General features: G+C 43.5%; 1 protein-coding gene across 1 annotated transcript; it reads right to left on the minus strand.

The window, feature by feature from the left end:
• Positions 1-1,578: 1,578 nt before the first annotated feature.
• On the minus strand, positions 1,579-8,789 carry SEBOX (SEBOX homeobox). The gene is made up of 4 exons (XM_018557118.1): positions 8,683-8,789; positions 7,723-7,760; positions 3,820-4,019; positions 1,579-2,112 (listed from the first exon to the last, which is right to left on the minus strand). Exons 1-4 carry the CDS (start codon positions 8,787-8,789, stop codon positions 1,579-1,581), a joined length of 879 nt encoding a protein of 292 aa, XP_018412620.1.
• Between the last annotated feature and the right edge of the window lie 7,769 nt (positions 8,790-16,558).

Consider the following 16,558-nt stretch of genomic DNA (forward strand, 5'->3'; position numbering starts at 1 on the left):
TTTGTAAAAAAAATAAAAGATGGGGTCACATCAAGTAAATGGGTACCAAACATGTCATGCATTAAAATTGTGTGTGCCTGTGCAATACTGAAAAACTATGGCACTCAAAATTGTCCATGGTGGATGCTTTAAAAGCCTTTACCGGGCATCAATTTAGAGTTAACAGTGAATTATGGCCTCAAAATTATTGCTTTCACTCCAACATTCACAATGATACCCAACATGTGTGGCAAAATTGTGGGTTACATACACGTGCATGCCGTACGCACATGTGCTTAAAGGCATATTTAATTTTTCATTTGTTATTTTTTACTTTTTTTAAACGTAACTTTATTGCTATCACACAGGGGCTAACAGGCATAGCGTTTGGAGGTCACAGGTTCTCTTTATGAAGACATCTGGAGTCTATTAGACCCCTGATGTCTCCCCTGTCCTCCATTACAGACAATCAAGCATAGGAATGTGTTTTAATGTCTGTGTACCCAGCACTTTGGCCAGCTTCTGATAGCTCTGAAGCAGGAAGCATTGTGGGCACAGCATTCTCTGCTTCATTCATCACAGAGGAGATCGGGGAACGGACTTACCTTGGTCTGCTCCCGCTCTCCATCCTGACAGTGTTTGCCGCGGTCCTGGGAGCAGCACATTAGCAGGCTGCTACGAGTGATCTGGTGATTTCAGGTATAAATCCTGAGCAATCCAACCTCCTGAACATTTATGTTAATTCTCTGTAGGAATGAGGGAAAGCCTTCAGAACCTGCTTAAGCAAATTATAGCAACAAGGTTTCTGTTTGATCCCTTTTTCCTTGCTGATCTTTTTTCCAGTGTCTATAGGTGACTATACAGGCCCAGTACCAGTTTTAGTTCCACAGAGAGGCTGGAGTCTGTCTAGATGGGACATGGTTTATATAGGTGGACTTTGTTAGGTAAATTATGCTTGATGATTCATGGATTTTACTTATGTTTCAATCTAGTATAGAGTTGATGTTTTTGTGTTTGTACAGATTATCATCTTATTTAGCCATACTATTGGTCCAAAGTTGTTCATCCTGACAAACAGTCCAACAGATGGAAGGGAAACATGAAGCCGCATCTAAATTAATAATACTGATTTATTAAATGACATTTAAAAACATATTTACAGCTTTTTTGTCTAATGGAGGTATATAACTTATTTATTCTATATTTTTATGGAATTTGTCTAACTACACAGAGAAAACATAAACAAATGGCAAGAAGGCCTTATAATTATACTTAAAATATTTCTAAAGTTCTGGATGGTTTTGACGACTATGGACGACATCTATAATTATGAGGAGTTCACAAGTTGATCATTATTAATTTTGTTTAAGAAGGGTTTCAGTCAACCAGGCCATGGGATACCCTGTGATACTAAATTAGACACAACTAGATTTGGGATTTCCAAAATATTCATCAACTTCTGCTGGATTCGCTACTACTAGAAACAATTATTCACTTTTCCAAAGGTTTCATAAGTGTAGAAAGAACACAAATCTACAATACAGGTAATATTAGTCCTACTGAAAAATGTGTATTTGTATTATGGGTAAGTAGACTGAGCTAAAGATCCCCTAGATTAGTAAGTATGGCCGCATTGTAAATGACATCTGAGATGTATCCTAGAGAGGTCTGTGATCCGTTTGCACTCACAGTGTGAGGAAATAACTCCCAATATGATGGTCCAAGAGAAGGAGATGCGCAGTGATCTATTGGAGTGCCATACACGGTGGCCTCACAGCCGTATCCAGAATTCACACCACTCAGGGTCAAATTCTGCCACTGGGAATGTTCATAGGTACAGTGATAGGTCTCTTCTGCTGAGTATTGCTGGAAAATGGGTGTAGATTCCTGTAGGATGGGGGGGAACCCCGGCTGCTGAACTCCAGGTACCTGCTGATAATCATGCCCATAAGGTCCAACCAGGTTTGGTGGGAAGGTCATGGTGATCAGGGTATCTCTTTGACTGTAGTTATGTGATGGTGACATAGCATTTCGGCAAAGATGAGCAGGACGAAATAATGAACTTCGCCGATAAAGTGTCTTGTCCAACTTGCCGCTCTTGTTTTTCCGAGCTCTGCGGTTCTGGAACCAAACCTGTAAATGGGAAAAAAACTGTAATATATGAAAACCTTTGACCTTAGGTGTGTAGAGAATGCAGAACAGATTGTGGGATGGGAAGTATTTATTTTCTCCAGATGAAAACATGTAAATCATCACCACATAATAAGACTGAATGTTCAGCACTAATTGTAAAGCATAAACTGTTCATAAAAGCAACACCTACCTACATGTTTCCTCCTGGGACATAGGGCATGTTAGTTATTGTATTAGTGTCATAGTAATTGTACATGGTAGTTGATGTATTAGTGTCCTAGTCGTTGTACATTCTAGTTGCTGTATTAGTGTTATAGTAATTGTACATGTGACTTGTTGTATTAGTGCCCTAGTCGTTGTACATTCTAGTTGCTGTATTAGTGTCATAGTAATTGTACATGTTACTTATTGTATTAGTGTCCTAGTAATTGTACATGGTAGTGGTTGCATTATTGTCCTAGCAGTTTTATGTGTTAGTTGATGTATTAGTGTCATAGTAATTGTACATGTTAGTTGCTGTATTAGCGTTATAGTAAATGTACATGTTAGTTGTTGTATTAGTGTTCTAGCAGTTGTATGACATGTAAGTTGCTGTAATAGTATCCTAGTAGTTGTACATGTTAGTTGCTGTATTAGTGTTATACTATTTGTACATGTTGGTTGCTATGTTAGTGTTATAATAGTTTTGCATGTTAGTTGTTGTATTAGTCTTCATTCACACCTACATTTATGATGCGTTTTTGGATGCCTGCAGCAGGAACCTATGAATTTCTGTGGCAGGAATCCCAAATATGCCATTTAGAAGCGGCTGCTGTCGCCTGTTAATGATTGGGTGACAGCAGCCGCATTTGGTAGCAGCAGTCTGCCGGCACTTCGTATATGTTGTACATGTTAGTTGTTGTATTAGTGTCCTAGTGGTTGTACATGTTAGTTGTTGTATTAGTGTCCTAGTAGTTGTACATGCTAGTTGCTGTATTAGTGTGCTAGTAGTTGTACATGTTAGTTGTTGTATTAGTGTCCTAGTAGTTGTACATGTTAGTTGTTGTATTAGTGTCCTAGCAGTTGTACATGTTAGTTGTTGTATTAGTGTCATAGCCGTTGTACATGTTAGTTGTTGTTTAGTGTCCTAGTAGTTGTACATGTTAGTTGTTGTATTAGTGTCCTAGTAGTTGTACATGTTAGTTGTTGTATTGGTGTCCTTGTAGTTGTACATGTTAGTTGTTGTTTAGTGTCCTAGCAGTTGTACATGTTAGTTGTTGTATTAGTGTCCTAGTAGTTGTACATGTTAGTTGTTGTATTGGTGTCCTTGTAGTTGTACATGTTAGTTGTTGTATTAGTGTCCTAGTAGTTGTATATGTTAGTTGTTATATTAGTGTCCTAGTAGTTGTACATGTTAGTTGTTGTATTAGTGTCCTAGTAGTTGTACATGCTAGTAGTTGTACATGCTAGTTGTTGTATTAGTGTCCTAGTAGTTGTACATGTTAGTTGTTGTAGTAGTGTCCTAGTAGTTGTACATGGTAGTTGTTGTATTAGTGTCCTAGTAGTTGTACATGTTAGTTGTTGTATTAGTGTCCTAGTAGTGTCCTAGTAGTTGTACATGTTAGTTGTTGTATTAGTGTCCTAGTAGTTGCACATGTTAGTTGTTGTATTAGTGTCCTAGTAGTTGTACATGTTAGTTGTTGTATTTACTGATGTCACTGACTGTACCTGTACTTTAGACTCCGGCAGCCGGATGATCTTGGCTAGCTGCTCTCGGGTGTTGATGTCTGGATAGGGGATTACTTCAAATACGCTCTCCAGCTCCAACTGCTGCCATTTACTATATAAAGTCCTCTTACGCTTCCTCTGATTGGGAGTCCCATTTACCGCAGCCACAGTTTCCTTTTGCTTCCCTTGAATTGTGTCACCTTGAAATGAACATGTAAAAATAATTTCCATTTTCTGTAATAACTGTATTCAGGTCACTCACATTTGTGCTACGTTGTGGTAATATCCTTCAAATAGTAATGATGAGCAGATTCTCAGGTGACTTTAACAGGTGATTTAGTCAGATTAAAGCTGAGCTCTAAGTGGTTACTTTGTGTTATTCAGCAAAGAACAATGTTGAGTTCAGCCAATCACAAGTCATCTTTTGTTTGTGGGAATTCTGCAAACTAAAATTTCATTTTGAATGGTCCACAATGCACCAATGGTCCTGCATGCCACAATCTTCTTAACACTTAAGATCATTTACATCTAGGCGCTATAGCACATTACAACGCATGTACACTGCATTGTGTTAGTCCACTGGGGTTCTATTCAAAATGAATAGCAATGCAATGCCCTGAGGTACATGTGTTGCTGTGCAATTGTGAGAGTGCACATTAAAACAGTGCATTACCGCGACATACAGGTGTGAATGGGCCATTGAACTGCCTGATTTTTGCTAATCCTGCCAGCAATTTTTGCATTAATTACAATAATCAGGCAGTGTCAGTCCAAAGGGTATCTAAACCCACATAAAACATGTAATACAGTATATTGTTTATATGTGGTGGCTGTTAGTGTTCTTTTTTAAGTAAATTTTTTGCAGGTACAAAAAAATACTTATTGATCTTGATATAAAATCCTCCATCCTTGTTACTGCCTGTGTACTAACCTGAAATCACAAACAACATTAACAGCATTTCCTGCTATCATCTGTGAACTACAATACACCTAATCCCCTGTTATGGAGATTGGGAAAGGGGGAGGTGTTTGTAGTCCAAATCATAAGAGCAGCTTAAGTTGACAACGTTACTACTTAGACGCAGCGCAGTAATTGAGTGTTGCCACGCTCGAACAGGAAGCATGTTACTGGCAGGATTCACCAGGTGAAAATAAAAGGGAAAAAAGGAAAAAAGAAAATGATTGCAGCCAGCACATTTGGGGGGCAGATGAGCTACAATATATGAAAATCTTGATTTTTAGTTTAGATACTAGACATGTGCGATTCGTTTCGTTCCGAATCGAAATTCGGACAAATTTTTGGAAATTCGGACATTCGGATGTATCCGAATTCCAAATGATAGATATAACGAATGCAAACAATTCCAAATTTCCGTTTCCGAAATTCGGTAGCGGTAGTTCGTTTGAACGTTCGTTTCGTTTTCGTTTCTTATTCGTTTCGTCCGTTGAAGGAAAACATTTTCCCCCTCAAATGTCACTTTGCTGCAAACGAACGAATGAACTAAACGAATAAGAAACGAACACGAAACAAACGTTCGAACGAACTACCGCTAACGAATTTCGTCCAAATCCGAATTCCGAATCCGAATTGACTTTCACACCCGAATCCCGAAAAACGAAATAACACAAATCCTAATTTAAAACGAAACGAAACAAAACAAATTTTTTGGCAGTGCACATGTCTATTAGATACACTTTAATAACTGCAGATAGCGATATTGGCTTCAGAAGAAGTACTTGTTATGTGTAGCAGAGATTCTTCAGCATGGTGAACATCTATTCTATTGATTCAGAATCGTTCTCTTCCAGAATGGAACGTATGGGTAGCCTATGGATGTCTGCTGAAAAGAGGTTTTTAGCTCTTGTATTACACTTGTCTGATGCATGCAGTGTGTAGAGAGCAGCATTTCTCAAGTTTGTTTCAGTCATTGCACCTTTTAAAAGTATGCAAAATCTCAAGGCAATCCAGTCTAAAATTTAGGAAACGTAAAGATAAAAATGTAAAAACCAGAAAGTGGTCCTGCCCTAACCAATCAATACCAAACCCAGTTTTAACGATAAACTGTTTAAAATTAACTCCATTACAAAAACTAGAGGCCATCACCTAAAATTGGTGGAAAAAAATTCCAGCACAAGGGGCGAAGGGGGTTCTTCTCAGTAAGATCAGTTAGGGTCTGGAACTCACTGTCGCAGGCGGTGATTTCAGCAAATAATGTGGAATTGTTCAAGAAACTTTTGGACAATTTCTTAAGGGACCGTAATATACAGGGGTACGGGTACTCCTAGAATGAGATCCTAATAGGTTGGACTTGATGGACTAATGTCTTTATTCAACCTCAAATACTAGGTAACACCCGTCTACACTTAACCCTTATCCTAGACAGGGTCTGGTATGGATTTTAACGAGGGACCCTAGGCAAAAAAAAACAAAAACCAACATGGAGTTTCCCCTTTCACATCAGAGTCCCCCCTTTCACATTAGAAGCCCCGTACACATCAGGAGCTTCCTTACATTGGACCTCCCCTTTACATCAGAAGCCCCTGTTTACCCCAGATTCCCCCTCCCTTCCACGTCAGAGTCCCCCCTTCCTATCAACAGCCCCTTCACATCACAGTTCACCCCCTTTCACATCAGAGGTACCCTTTCACATCAGAAGCTCACTTCACACCAGAAGCCCCCTTCACATCAGAGTCCCCCCTTCGCATCAGAGTCCCCCCTTCGCATCAGAGTCCCCCTTCACATAAGAGTCCCCCCTTTCACATCAGAGGGACCCTTTCACATCAGTAGCCCCCTTCATATTATCATCCCCCCCTTTCATATCAAAAGCCCCCCTTCACATCAGAGGTACCCTTTCACATCAGTAGCCCCCTTCATATTATCATCCCCCCCTTTCATATCAAAAGCCCCCCTTCACATCAGAGTCCCCCCCTTTAGCAAAAATTTGAAGATCTGACAAAGCCAGAAGGCACCTTGGTTGAGAAAGGCTGGTATAGCAAATGCACATCTACACAATACAGGAGTGTCAAGTTTGTATCGCGGCTGTCAAGCAAAGTACACAAGATGTCAAATATCTGAACGAACACACCATTGTAATGATTGATTACCACTTATCTGACTGCACTATACTACAATCTAATGGTGGCCATACATATACCGATTAGTGATCAATCGAGGTACAAGCAATTGCAGACAAGTCATTTAAAAAAAAAAATTGAACGATAAAACAAATACGGTTTTGATTAATTGATCTATCAGTAACAATCGATTAAAAATGATTATTTATTCGATCTGTTTTATTGGTTGTCTGTAACACATGCAGACTTTCATTAGATCGATCACAAACAATCGTTACAATTCCGCTATCGCTGAATAACTTGTCGAAAGCGATCAAATACAAGGTCCGTGTGATTTCCGATTCTTACTCAGTTCAATTATTTTAGCCGCATGGAATGACCGATTGAATTATCATGTCAATATGTGTGTGGCCATGTTGCTATGAGTTATTGCATTTTTATAAAACACCATTCCTCCTTCTACTGCTCCACCAAACAGACCAAACACATTGGTAAATGTTGCTGTACTACAATCCATCATAATTAGTCCCTGACACCGAGACATATTCCCTTATTATAGCCTATAGGAATAAAACATATCCTGCGTACATTTCAAGTAGCTACCCAGGTTGCTGGGAATTATAGATCTATATAGAATTTGACACTGATCCTAACTAAGAACCGCAACTAAACACAGGCTGAATTTGTACTTCTTTAGTAAACGAGCCCCTTTCTTTATAGACAGATGAGCACAGAGACAAGTAATGTACAGTTTACATTCAGTGTATAATAAGAATTACAGGGTACAGTGCCCTCCTGCGTCACATTCAGCCCCCTTCCCCTTCTTACCAGTGGTTGGCATATGATGAGCCCACAATGGCTCGTCCCTGGCAGAGAAAAAGAGAGATCGGATAATATTCTCCATCAGGCTGTACTGTACCTGAGCCCTGCTGTGTGCGGGCATCTTATACCCAGCAATGCCCCCTCCCCTGGCTCCTCCTCACCTGCTGCTTTCATGTGCCCCCTCCTGATGACAATACAGACTGGCTGACACCTGCTCACTCTTTGGATGATGTGTCTCTTCCAATCCACTTTCCTTCAGGATTTCCTGACACAGGGAGGGGCTTTGCCCTCCCCAGACTGGCAGATCAGCAAGGGAGCCCATTCATATGAATGCAAGCATGTGTAGTCTAGTGCAGTGTTTCTCAGCCTTTTTCCAGTCACAGCACCCTTTCAAAAGTATGCAAAATCTCAAGGCACTCCAATCTAACATGTAAAACATGTAAAGATTAAAAAAAACAATCCCTCCATAATCGACACCAGACCCTTATCCCAGATAGGGGTTTGGAATGGATTTTAAGAGGGGACCGATGCAAAGTTTCTAAAGATACAACCTTTAACTACAATTTCCTTTTCAGTCCTGGCAGTGCTTGCCCTGCAGATGTCTCACAAAAGTGAACAGTTATCTCCAGAAGTGTCCCTTCCAGCAACCCAACAGTCACAGTTCCGTCTTCCTCCCACTCAGTCCTCTGCAGTCCAAAAACTTCTCCAATCTCCATCATGTTTGTTGCTTTCCCCTGCATGAACCTTCATACAGGCTCCTCGGTCATGTGACCAGAGCCGTTCATAGAGAAGCTGCTACTACTACCTGATGTATGATATAAATAAAAGGTAGCAGGGGGGGGGGGCGTGGCCAGCATGTGATCCTGAGAAGACGTGTGCCTGGGAAGCTCCGCTCCATACAATATCCTACTATTATCCTTGTGCTGATTCTTCGCTATCTACCTGTGGTCAGGTGTGACTAAATACCTCCTGAGTTGGATCTCATCATCGGCGGCTGTTTTAATGAAGCGTAATAAGAGCAGATCGACTCGCTCATCGGGAGGCAGGCCTCGTGGTGTCTCGGAGTCGGCCATCTTGGCTGCGCTGGCTGAATGCAGCAAGATGTCGGTGAGCAGGCAGATGAGTAGCACTGATGTGACGCCTCCCTCTCCAACTAGCTCCGACATCCTGGCGGCTATCACGTCTTGTAAAGAGGTGCTCACGAATAAGATCGATTCACTCTCGGCTGATGTGAGTTTACTACGACATGATCTGGATAAATTCCGAACACGCATGGGGGAGGCGGAGGCCCGGATTTCTCGGGTGGAGGAGACAACGCGGGCGGACTCCGCTGAGGTCAAGCATTTACAACGGCAGCTCCAGGGCTTGCAAGAGAGGGCGGTAGATACCGAAAACCGGCTGCGCCGCAACAACATCCGCGTGCTGGGCCTCCCTGAGCGGGCGGAGGGAAAAAAACAGCCGAATTTGCCGGACCTTTCTGGCTACCCTGCTTGACCCCCAGGACCTACCACTGACCTTTATGGTGGAGAGAGCGCATCGCCTCCTGCCCGTCCCGCCAAAACCGGGCGCTCCGGCCCGACCGTTCCTGATTCGATTGCTAAATTACAGGGATGGAGACCGGGTCCTTGCAGCGGCTAGAGGCCATCTTACTCTACACTACGAAAATGCCCGTGTCTCATTGTATCCTGATTATTCTGCTGAAATACAACAACGACGCAGATCCTTTACAGACGTCCGTAGGAGGCTCAGAGAAAAGGGTTTGCAATATGGCTTCCTATATCCCAGTCGCCTGCGTGTGAGTGATGGCGCCACTACTCGCTTCTTTGATACCCCGCGGCGGCTGCAGCAAGACAACACCTGACGGACGGCTACCACTACCACTGCGGTTGCTTCCACTTGGTAAGCATACCTTCATTATTTCAAGCTACCTTCTCCACATCCAGTTTAATCAGCACCCCAGGAAAAGGGACCCGGAGGAGTCCTGGATCTCGAGAACTTGGAGTTCTAGTCGGGATACTACACTGCCCTAGCAGACTGTTTAGTTTTTGTTGAAAGTTTTTGACTCAGTTCACAATTGTTTGGGGATCCTAAGCCTCCTGACACACTTTGCTCTAAGTGCTATTGGGGTTATGTGTTGGACTGGCAGGGTGGGTTAGGGGAGGGTTGGGAGGAGATGGGGTTGTTGTTTTTTCTACTGGTTTGATGTTCATTTTTGCTACAGGTGGTTGGCTCACATGCTAAAACTACAAATGCTTCTGCATGACATTGCTGGAGGGCACGGTGAAGATCTAGGGGGCTTGGAGGTGTGGCCTCACTTACATGTTTATTTTTTTCCTCATGAGTGTGCGGAGTGTGGAAGAGATTAAAATCCTGTCATGGAATATCAGGGGTCTCAACTCCAAATTCAAGCTAGCACTGATGTTCAACATAATCCCCACATACTACTTTTGCAGGAGACCCATCTGATGGGTAATAGGTTGCTGGCCTTGAGATGCCCTTGGGTGCAGCGGTCGTTTCATGCTTCGCATTCCGCATACTTGAGGGGGGTGTCTGTTCTGCTTAACAAATCTCTGCCATGCACTATTGAGGAGATTCACACTGACCCTAATGGCAAATGTGTTATATTAATGTTTACCATGTGGATGCAGAGATATATTGTTGTCAATGTTTACCTTCCTCCACCATATAATTCTAATGTATTGTACACATTGCTAGATAAGATTTCATCTCATGGACCCTGCAAAAACAATTTTTATTGGAGATTTTAACTACACACTGGCCCCAGACATGGATAGATCTGGCTCTACTGGATTCGGCCTCTCTGACTTGGGTGATTGGGCGTTGACTGCTGGTCTCACAGAGGTGTGGAGATGGAGGAACCCCACGACCAGGGTTTACCCTTGTTTCTTCGCCTCTTACAAAACTGCATCTCGCATAGATCTGGCATTTGCCAGCGGTGCCCTTTTGCCTGACATTGGAGAGGTTGGATACCTACCCAGGGGTATCTCGGATCATTGTCCTATGTGGTTAACCCTTCGTACCAGTCAAAAAAGGGATAGAGCCCTTTGGAGACTGGCTCCACACTGGATATCTCACCCTATGGCTCTGGAAGCTATTCCACCTTCTGTTGAGCAGTACTGGGAACAAAACGCCTCCACTGCAGGGCCCGCTGTTGTATGGGATGCATTCAAGGCCTATGTGCGAGGTGACTACATGTACCTCCAGAAGGCGATAAAAAAGGAGGACTCAGCTCGTACGGATAAACTGCAAGCTGCGGAAGCGGACTGCCTCTCTCGGTATGGGTTGTCCCCCATTGGTATTTAGGAAATATTACTGCGGTCTTTGCTGGACTCCGTAGCCCTGGGGTGGTTATCAGACAGCCAAAGAAGCTTTCTGACAAAGCCTATAACGGAAGTCGAGGTGCTCGCAGCCATACGTTCGTTCCCTAATGGTAAAACACCAGGCCCCGATGGGATTCCTATGGAATTTTACAAAACGAATGCGGGCCTACTGGTCCCTAGACTATGTCAGATGTATACCTCTTGTTTGGAGGCAGATTGCCTACCGCCCTCTGTGACTGGAGCCCATGTGATTTTAATCCACAAGCCGCCTAGAGACCCGACTGACTGCGCCTCCTACAGGCCATTGGCCTACTTAACCAAACTCCTTAGCGTGCGACTCAACCAACTGACGGATAGTCTGATAGACTCATGGGTCATATTGGACAAAATGGGATTTCCCTTGGAGTTTACTCGATGTATTAAACTACTATACCATAGCCCTGTGGCCTCTATAAAACTTGGGAATAAACTGTCAGCTCCCTTCCCTATCTGCAGAGGAAGGCAACTAGGCAGGGTTGTCCGCTGTCACCCACTCTCTTTGCCTTGGCCATGGAACCCATAGCCGAAGCTCTACGGACGTCATTAGGGGACTTAGAGTTGGCTGGTTGGAGGAGAGGGTGGCGCTATATGCGGACGACCTGCTTTTACTCCTCAATGATCCGGGACCCTCATTGCAAGGTGCCTTAGATGTTCTCACTGAATTCTCTAGTGTATCGAGCCTAAAAGTAAATTGGCATAAGTCCATACTGTTTCCCATTGATGCAGAGGCTATGTCTATGCCCGGAACTGTCACTCAACTCTCCTGGGTAGACTCATTCAAGTACCTCGGGGTAGTAATATCAGGATCGTCTCAGGAATATATTGCACTGAACATACTCCCGATACTGGGTGATATGCGGCAGAGACTGAAAGCATGGGCGAACTTACCTTTGTCCCTAACGGGGAGGATTAATTTAGTTAAAATGAAGATATTGCCCAAATTGACATACGTCTTTCGTAACTCCCCTATATGGATTACTAAACCCTATTTTCACCAAATAAATCAACTAGTCTCCTCTTTCTTATGGGGGTCACAGCCCCCGAGATATAAACTCACGACCCTAATGCGCCCCACTCTACAAGGAGGCTTAGCGCTCCCGGACTTTTATAAATATTTCCTTGCTACCCAAATGGTCACGGCCAACTGGTGGCTCTCGGCTGATGTCAACAACTCCTCGTTTATGTTGGAGGCTGCCATTTTGAATTCAGTAGAGGCACTAACTGGCCTATTATATAGAGGTCCGAGAGCCCCCTACCATCTCGCCCTCTCCATGCGCACCACTATCAGGGTCTGGCGCACGGGATTAGCCTGGTGCTCTAGAGCTGCCCTAGACATCTCCCCTGACACTCCTTTGTGGAACGATCCCCAATTGCCCCCACTTCTACACAATTCCTGACCCCTCTTTCTGGGCAAAACATCAAGTAAAATTAATATCTGATATTGTAGAGGCCAATTCCCTTCTGTCTTTTGCTGACCTGGCCGCTAACCGCCCTGTCCCTCTCAAATATATTTTCCGCTACATGCAGCTCTCCCATGCTTTTAATTCTCAGTTCCCGGGAGGTGGGGTCAGCCTGGGCAGGCTGGTTGTTTTTTTTTGCCTATATCTACTGCTAGGAAGCAGTAGATATAGGCAAAAAGTACAAAAAAACCCCAAACGATTTAATAGCGGTTTACACTTACCTCGTTATCGCTGCACGCTCACGAGCCGAGAATCCGGAACTGCTCGTGCGGCTGCAAAGGATCTTGGGGCGGGCGCATGCGCAGTTCGGATTCTCGGCCAGGAGACGAGCAGAGAAGCAAGGTAAGTCTATGCACGCGTGCACCCGCATGCAGACACTGCTGGATCAGAAGTGCCTGCAAGCAGAGAGGAGTCAGCGCTGGATTGGAGAGCCGCCGCACCGCTGGAGGGACAGGTGAAAACATCAGGAAAGAAGAAGAAGATCGGATTAAGAGACATCATTTAAGGTAAGTGCTAACATTAACATGGGGGGAGGGAAATCTTTTTATCCTTTAATGTCACTTTAAAGTATATGTGAACACCACAACCAACGTACATTGTAATATAGGAAATATTATTTAAGTACCATAATTGCATTTAGTTTTGTCAAAAGTAAACATTTTATATTTTATGTAGTTGTATTTGTCCGTCATGTGACCACACAACCTTCCTTCAGATCCCTCTTCCTCATAGCATGGACGTGTCGGTTCAGTAAGTGGGTTGGCAGTGTACATGTCACACATAGCTAGGAATCCTATCACGATGGCATCTCCCCATTAGGCATCAGCCACCTCTGTAGTACAGTGTTTGGACCCATGCATTCTTCATTACCCATACCCTGTGATCAGAACACCCCATACATGTACAGACATCTCCAATCACTCTGCTGTCTTCCCATCTACTTAATAAGCCCAGGTGCTGCCTGAGTTTCCCACTGCCTCCTGCTGAGCTTCTCAGACCCTATATATGTGAAAGCATCTCCCCCATACCCTCACCCTGCTGGCAGCCCTCTCCTGAACAGGCTGATCACTGCCTGGCATCCCCACCACCTTCCCCTGGGATTCCCCTCCCCTATACGGTATCACCCGGGCTCCCTCTCCTGAATGGTCATGGACTCTGCTAGGGATCTCCACTAGGGATTGGCTCAATGTACGTGTCGAGTGTGAGTTCGACTCGAACATTGGCAGTTTGTGTGTTTGGTGAACACACGAACTGTCAGGGCGTTCGGCGGTTGAACGCTCCACAAAGCACTGCGCACTGCGCCTTGTGAGCCCTGATTGGCTAAAGCCTTGCACCTGACCACAGGGCCCAGGACTCTGTAAGAGTTATGATTCTGCAAAGTCATAATGGCTTTGCCCAATCATGGCTCACCTGTCAGATGCCGTACAACTGTAAACTGTCACCGCTAGCTCTGCCCAAATGTTTATAAGTTGCCGGCATCTGTCAAAATGCCATTCTGCGACGGTAGTTCATCACGAGTGGACGGGATGGCGGGCGTGATTTTTTTTTTGTATTATTATTATTTCTATTTTTCATTTAATTAGATTTTTTTAATTCGTCGCGTTATCGCTGGACGTCGTGATTGACCCTGGATTACGTTGGTGGATCCATTTTTTGTGGGTTTTAAAAAAAAAAAGAAGACTTTTCAAAAACTTGTCTCTTGTTTTTTTTTTAAAATAAAGGATTTTTTCAAAAGTCTGGTCTTTTAATTTACAATTTGATTTAACCCTTTAGTGAATGGGTACCCTTGCTCATTCACAAGGGGGGGGCGCATCTGGGTGCCCACTGCCCGCATCCCCACAACCAAACAGCCAACGCCACAGGGCTTGTGGGAAAAAGGCCCTTGTCCCCATCGGCATGGGAACAAAGCGCTTTTCCGGGGGGGAGGGGGGAGGGAGGGGAGTGGCTTTTCCTGCCCTGCCAAGCCTGTGCTCGGATCAAGGGTCTGGTATGGAATTTTAGGAGGACCACACTTTTTTTCCCTCCCCCATTTTTGGGGGTGGGGCTCCTTTTTAAATTTCCTACCAGACCTTAAGGGTCTGGTATCACTTTTAGTGGGAACCCTACGCTTTTTTTTTTCTAAATGGGGTCCCTCTTAACATTCCTACCAGACCTAAAGGGTGTGGTATTGTTTGGGAGTGGGAACCGCACGCCTTTTTTTTTTCTTTTTAAATGTCATTTTTTTCTTTAGAAATGCCATTATTGCTGCAGCAGGTTCTATACATTGTACAGATGCGCCACTTCAAAATGGCCTTCAAAATGGGGTCAATTGATTTTCAAAGTTCTAGCCCCATAGACTTGCATTGAATTAGCGTTCAAACTTTTTTCTTGTTCTAAAGTTCGAATCGAACTGAACACGGTGGTGTTCGGCCCATCACTAATCTACACCACCTCCCACTTGTCTTCTTCTGATCAGGGGACACAGTACAACCAGACCATCCTGGGTGACATCAGCGGGTGGGCAGTGTATAAAGCTCCCCAGCCTGTGTATGCTACAGTTTTAACAGCAATGTTCTTCCAGGGAGCTGCTGTCAATCAAACAGCAGGGGGCGTGGGTGCAAAACCGATGTTGGCACATCTACCTGTAACTCGCAGCAGTGATCCCAGGCATACAAAATGGCAACAAATAAGAAGGGGGACTGGCAGGAACAACCAGGTATTTTTAATGAATGGAGTGAATGAAAAGGAAACAGATTAATATGAGAAAGATATACATAGACAAACACACACATAGATGAAAACATTGGGGGATAAAATAAACTTTATTAAATCTTCATAAGTTGGAATAGATTGAGGGTTTCATATATATGGAGTGAAGTCAGGGTGGATATACTGCTAATAAGTTGGAACATCTGTTGTTGCTCCCTGGATTTTCTTATACTGGTGTTTATTTGCAAGAATGCTCCTTACACCGGTGTTCATTGGGAAGAATGCTCCTTATACTAGTATTCTTTGGGAACAATGCTCCTTACACCGGTGTTCATTGGGAAGAATGTTCCTTATACTAGTATTCTTTGGGAACAATGCTCCTTACACTGGTGTTCTTTGGGAACAATGCTCCTTACATTGGTGTTCTTTGGGAACAATGCTCCTTACACTGGTGTTCTTTGGGAACAATGCTCATTACACTGGTGCTCTTTGGGAACAATGCTCCTTACACTGGTGTTCTTTGGGAACAATGCTCCTTACACTGGTGTTCTTTGGGAACAATGCTCCTTACACTGGTGTTCTTTGGGAACAATGCTCCTTACATTGGTGTTCTTTGGGAACAATGCTCCTTACATTTGCGTTCACAATGCTCCTTACACTGGTGTTCTTTGGGAACAATGCTCCTTACATTGGTGTTCTTTGGGAACAATGCTCCTTACGCTGGTGTCCTTTGGGAATAATGCTCCTTACATTGTTGTTCATTGGGAACGATGCTCCTTACATAAAAAATACACCAATTTTTCAAACAACATACTTGGGGGATGCCATAAATCTTTATGTGGAGTTTGGCTTACATACTGCAGCATCACCCCAATCTGATTCATTTCACATTGAAAATCAGCTTTTTCATGTAGTTTTATCAGTGACACATGCTTTTTTCTTCAAACACTAATAAAACCATCAAAAACCAGCAGAAATTGTCGCGTAGTTTGTTGAGGGTGTCCCTGTTCTTGCGGATGCCGAAGTGTCTTGCTGCTCTCCATTTTCTATGGAATTCTCATTGAGGGTCCATTTTTTACACTCTTGCATTGTGATTTTGTGATTGATTTTTAAGACATTTTGCTGCACTGGTAGCGCATTATTTTCAATGGGCTGCTTGAATACCACACACATTAAAACACAACATAAAGTGCACTGACACCCTGCAAAAATGTAAATGAGCCCTAAAACTCACCTAAGTCCTAACATTTTCAGATGCTGTGACACAAATCCCTATTAAGATTAGGTTTAGGTCATTTTATTATCTAATTTGAA

The sequence above is a fragment of the Nanorana parkeri genome, unplaced genomic scaffold (genome assembly GCF_000935625.1).
Source record: "Nanorana parkeri isolate BGI_ZX_2015 unplaced genomic scaffold, ASM93562v1 scaffold269, whole genome shotgun sequence".
Classification (NCBI taxonomy): Eukaryota; Metazoa; Chordata; class Amphibia; order Anura; family Dicroglossidae; genus Nanorana; species Nanorana parkeri.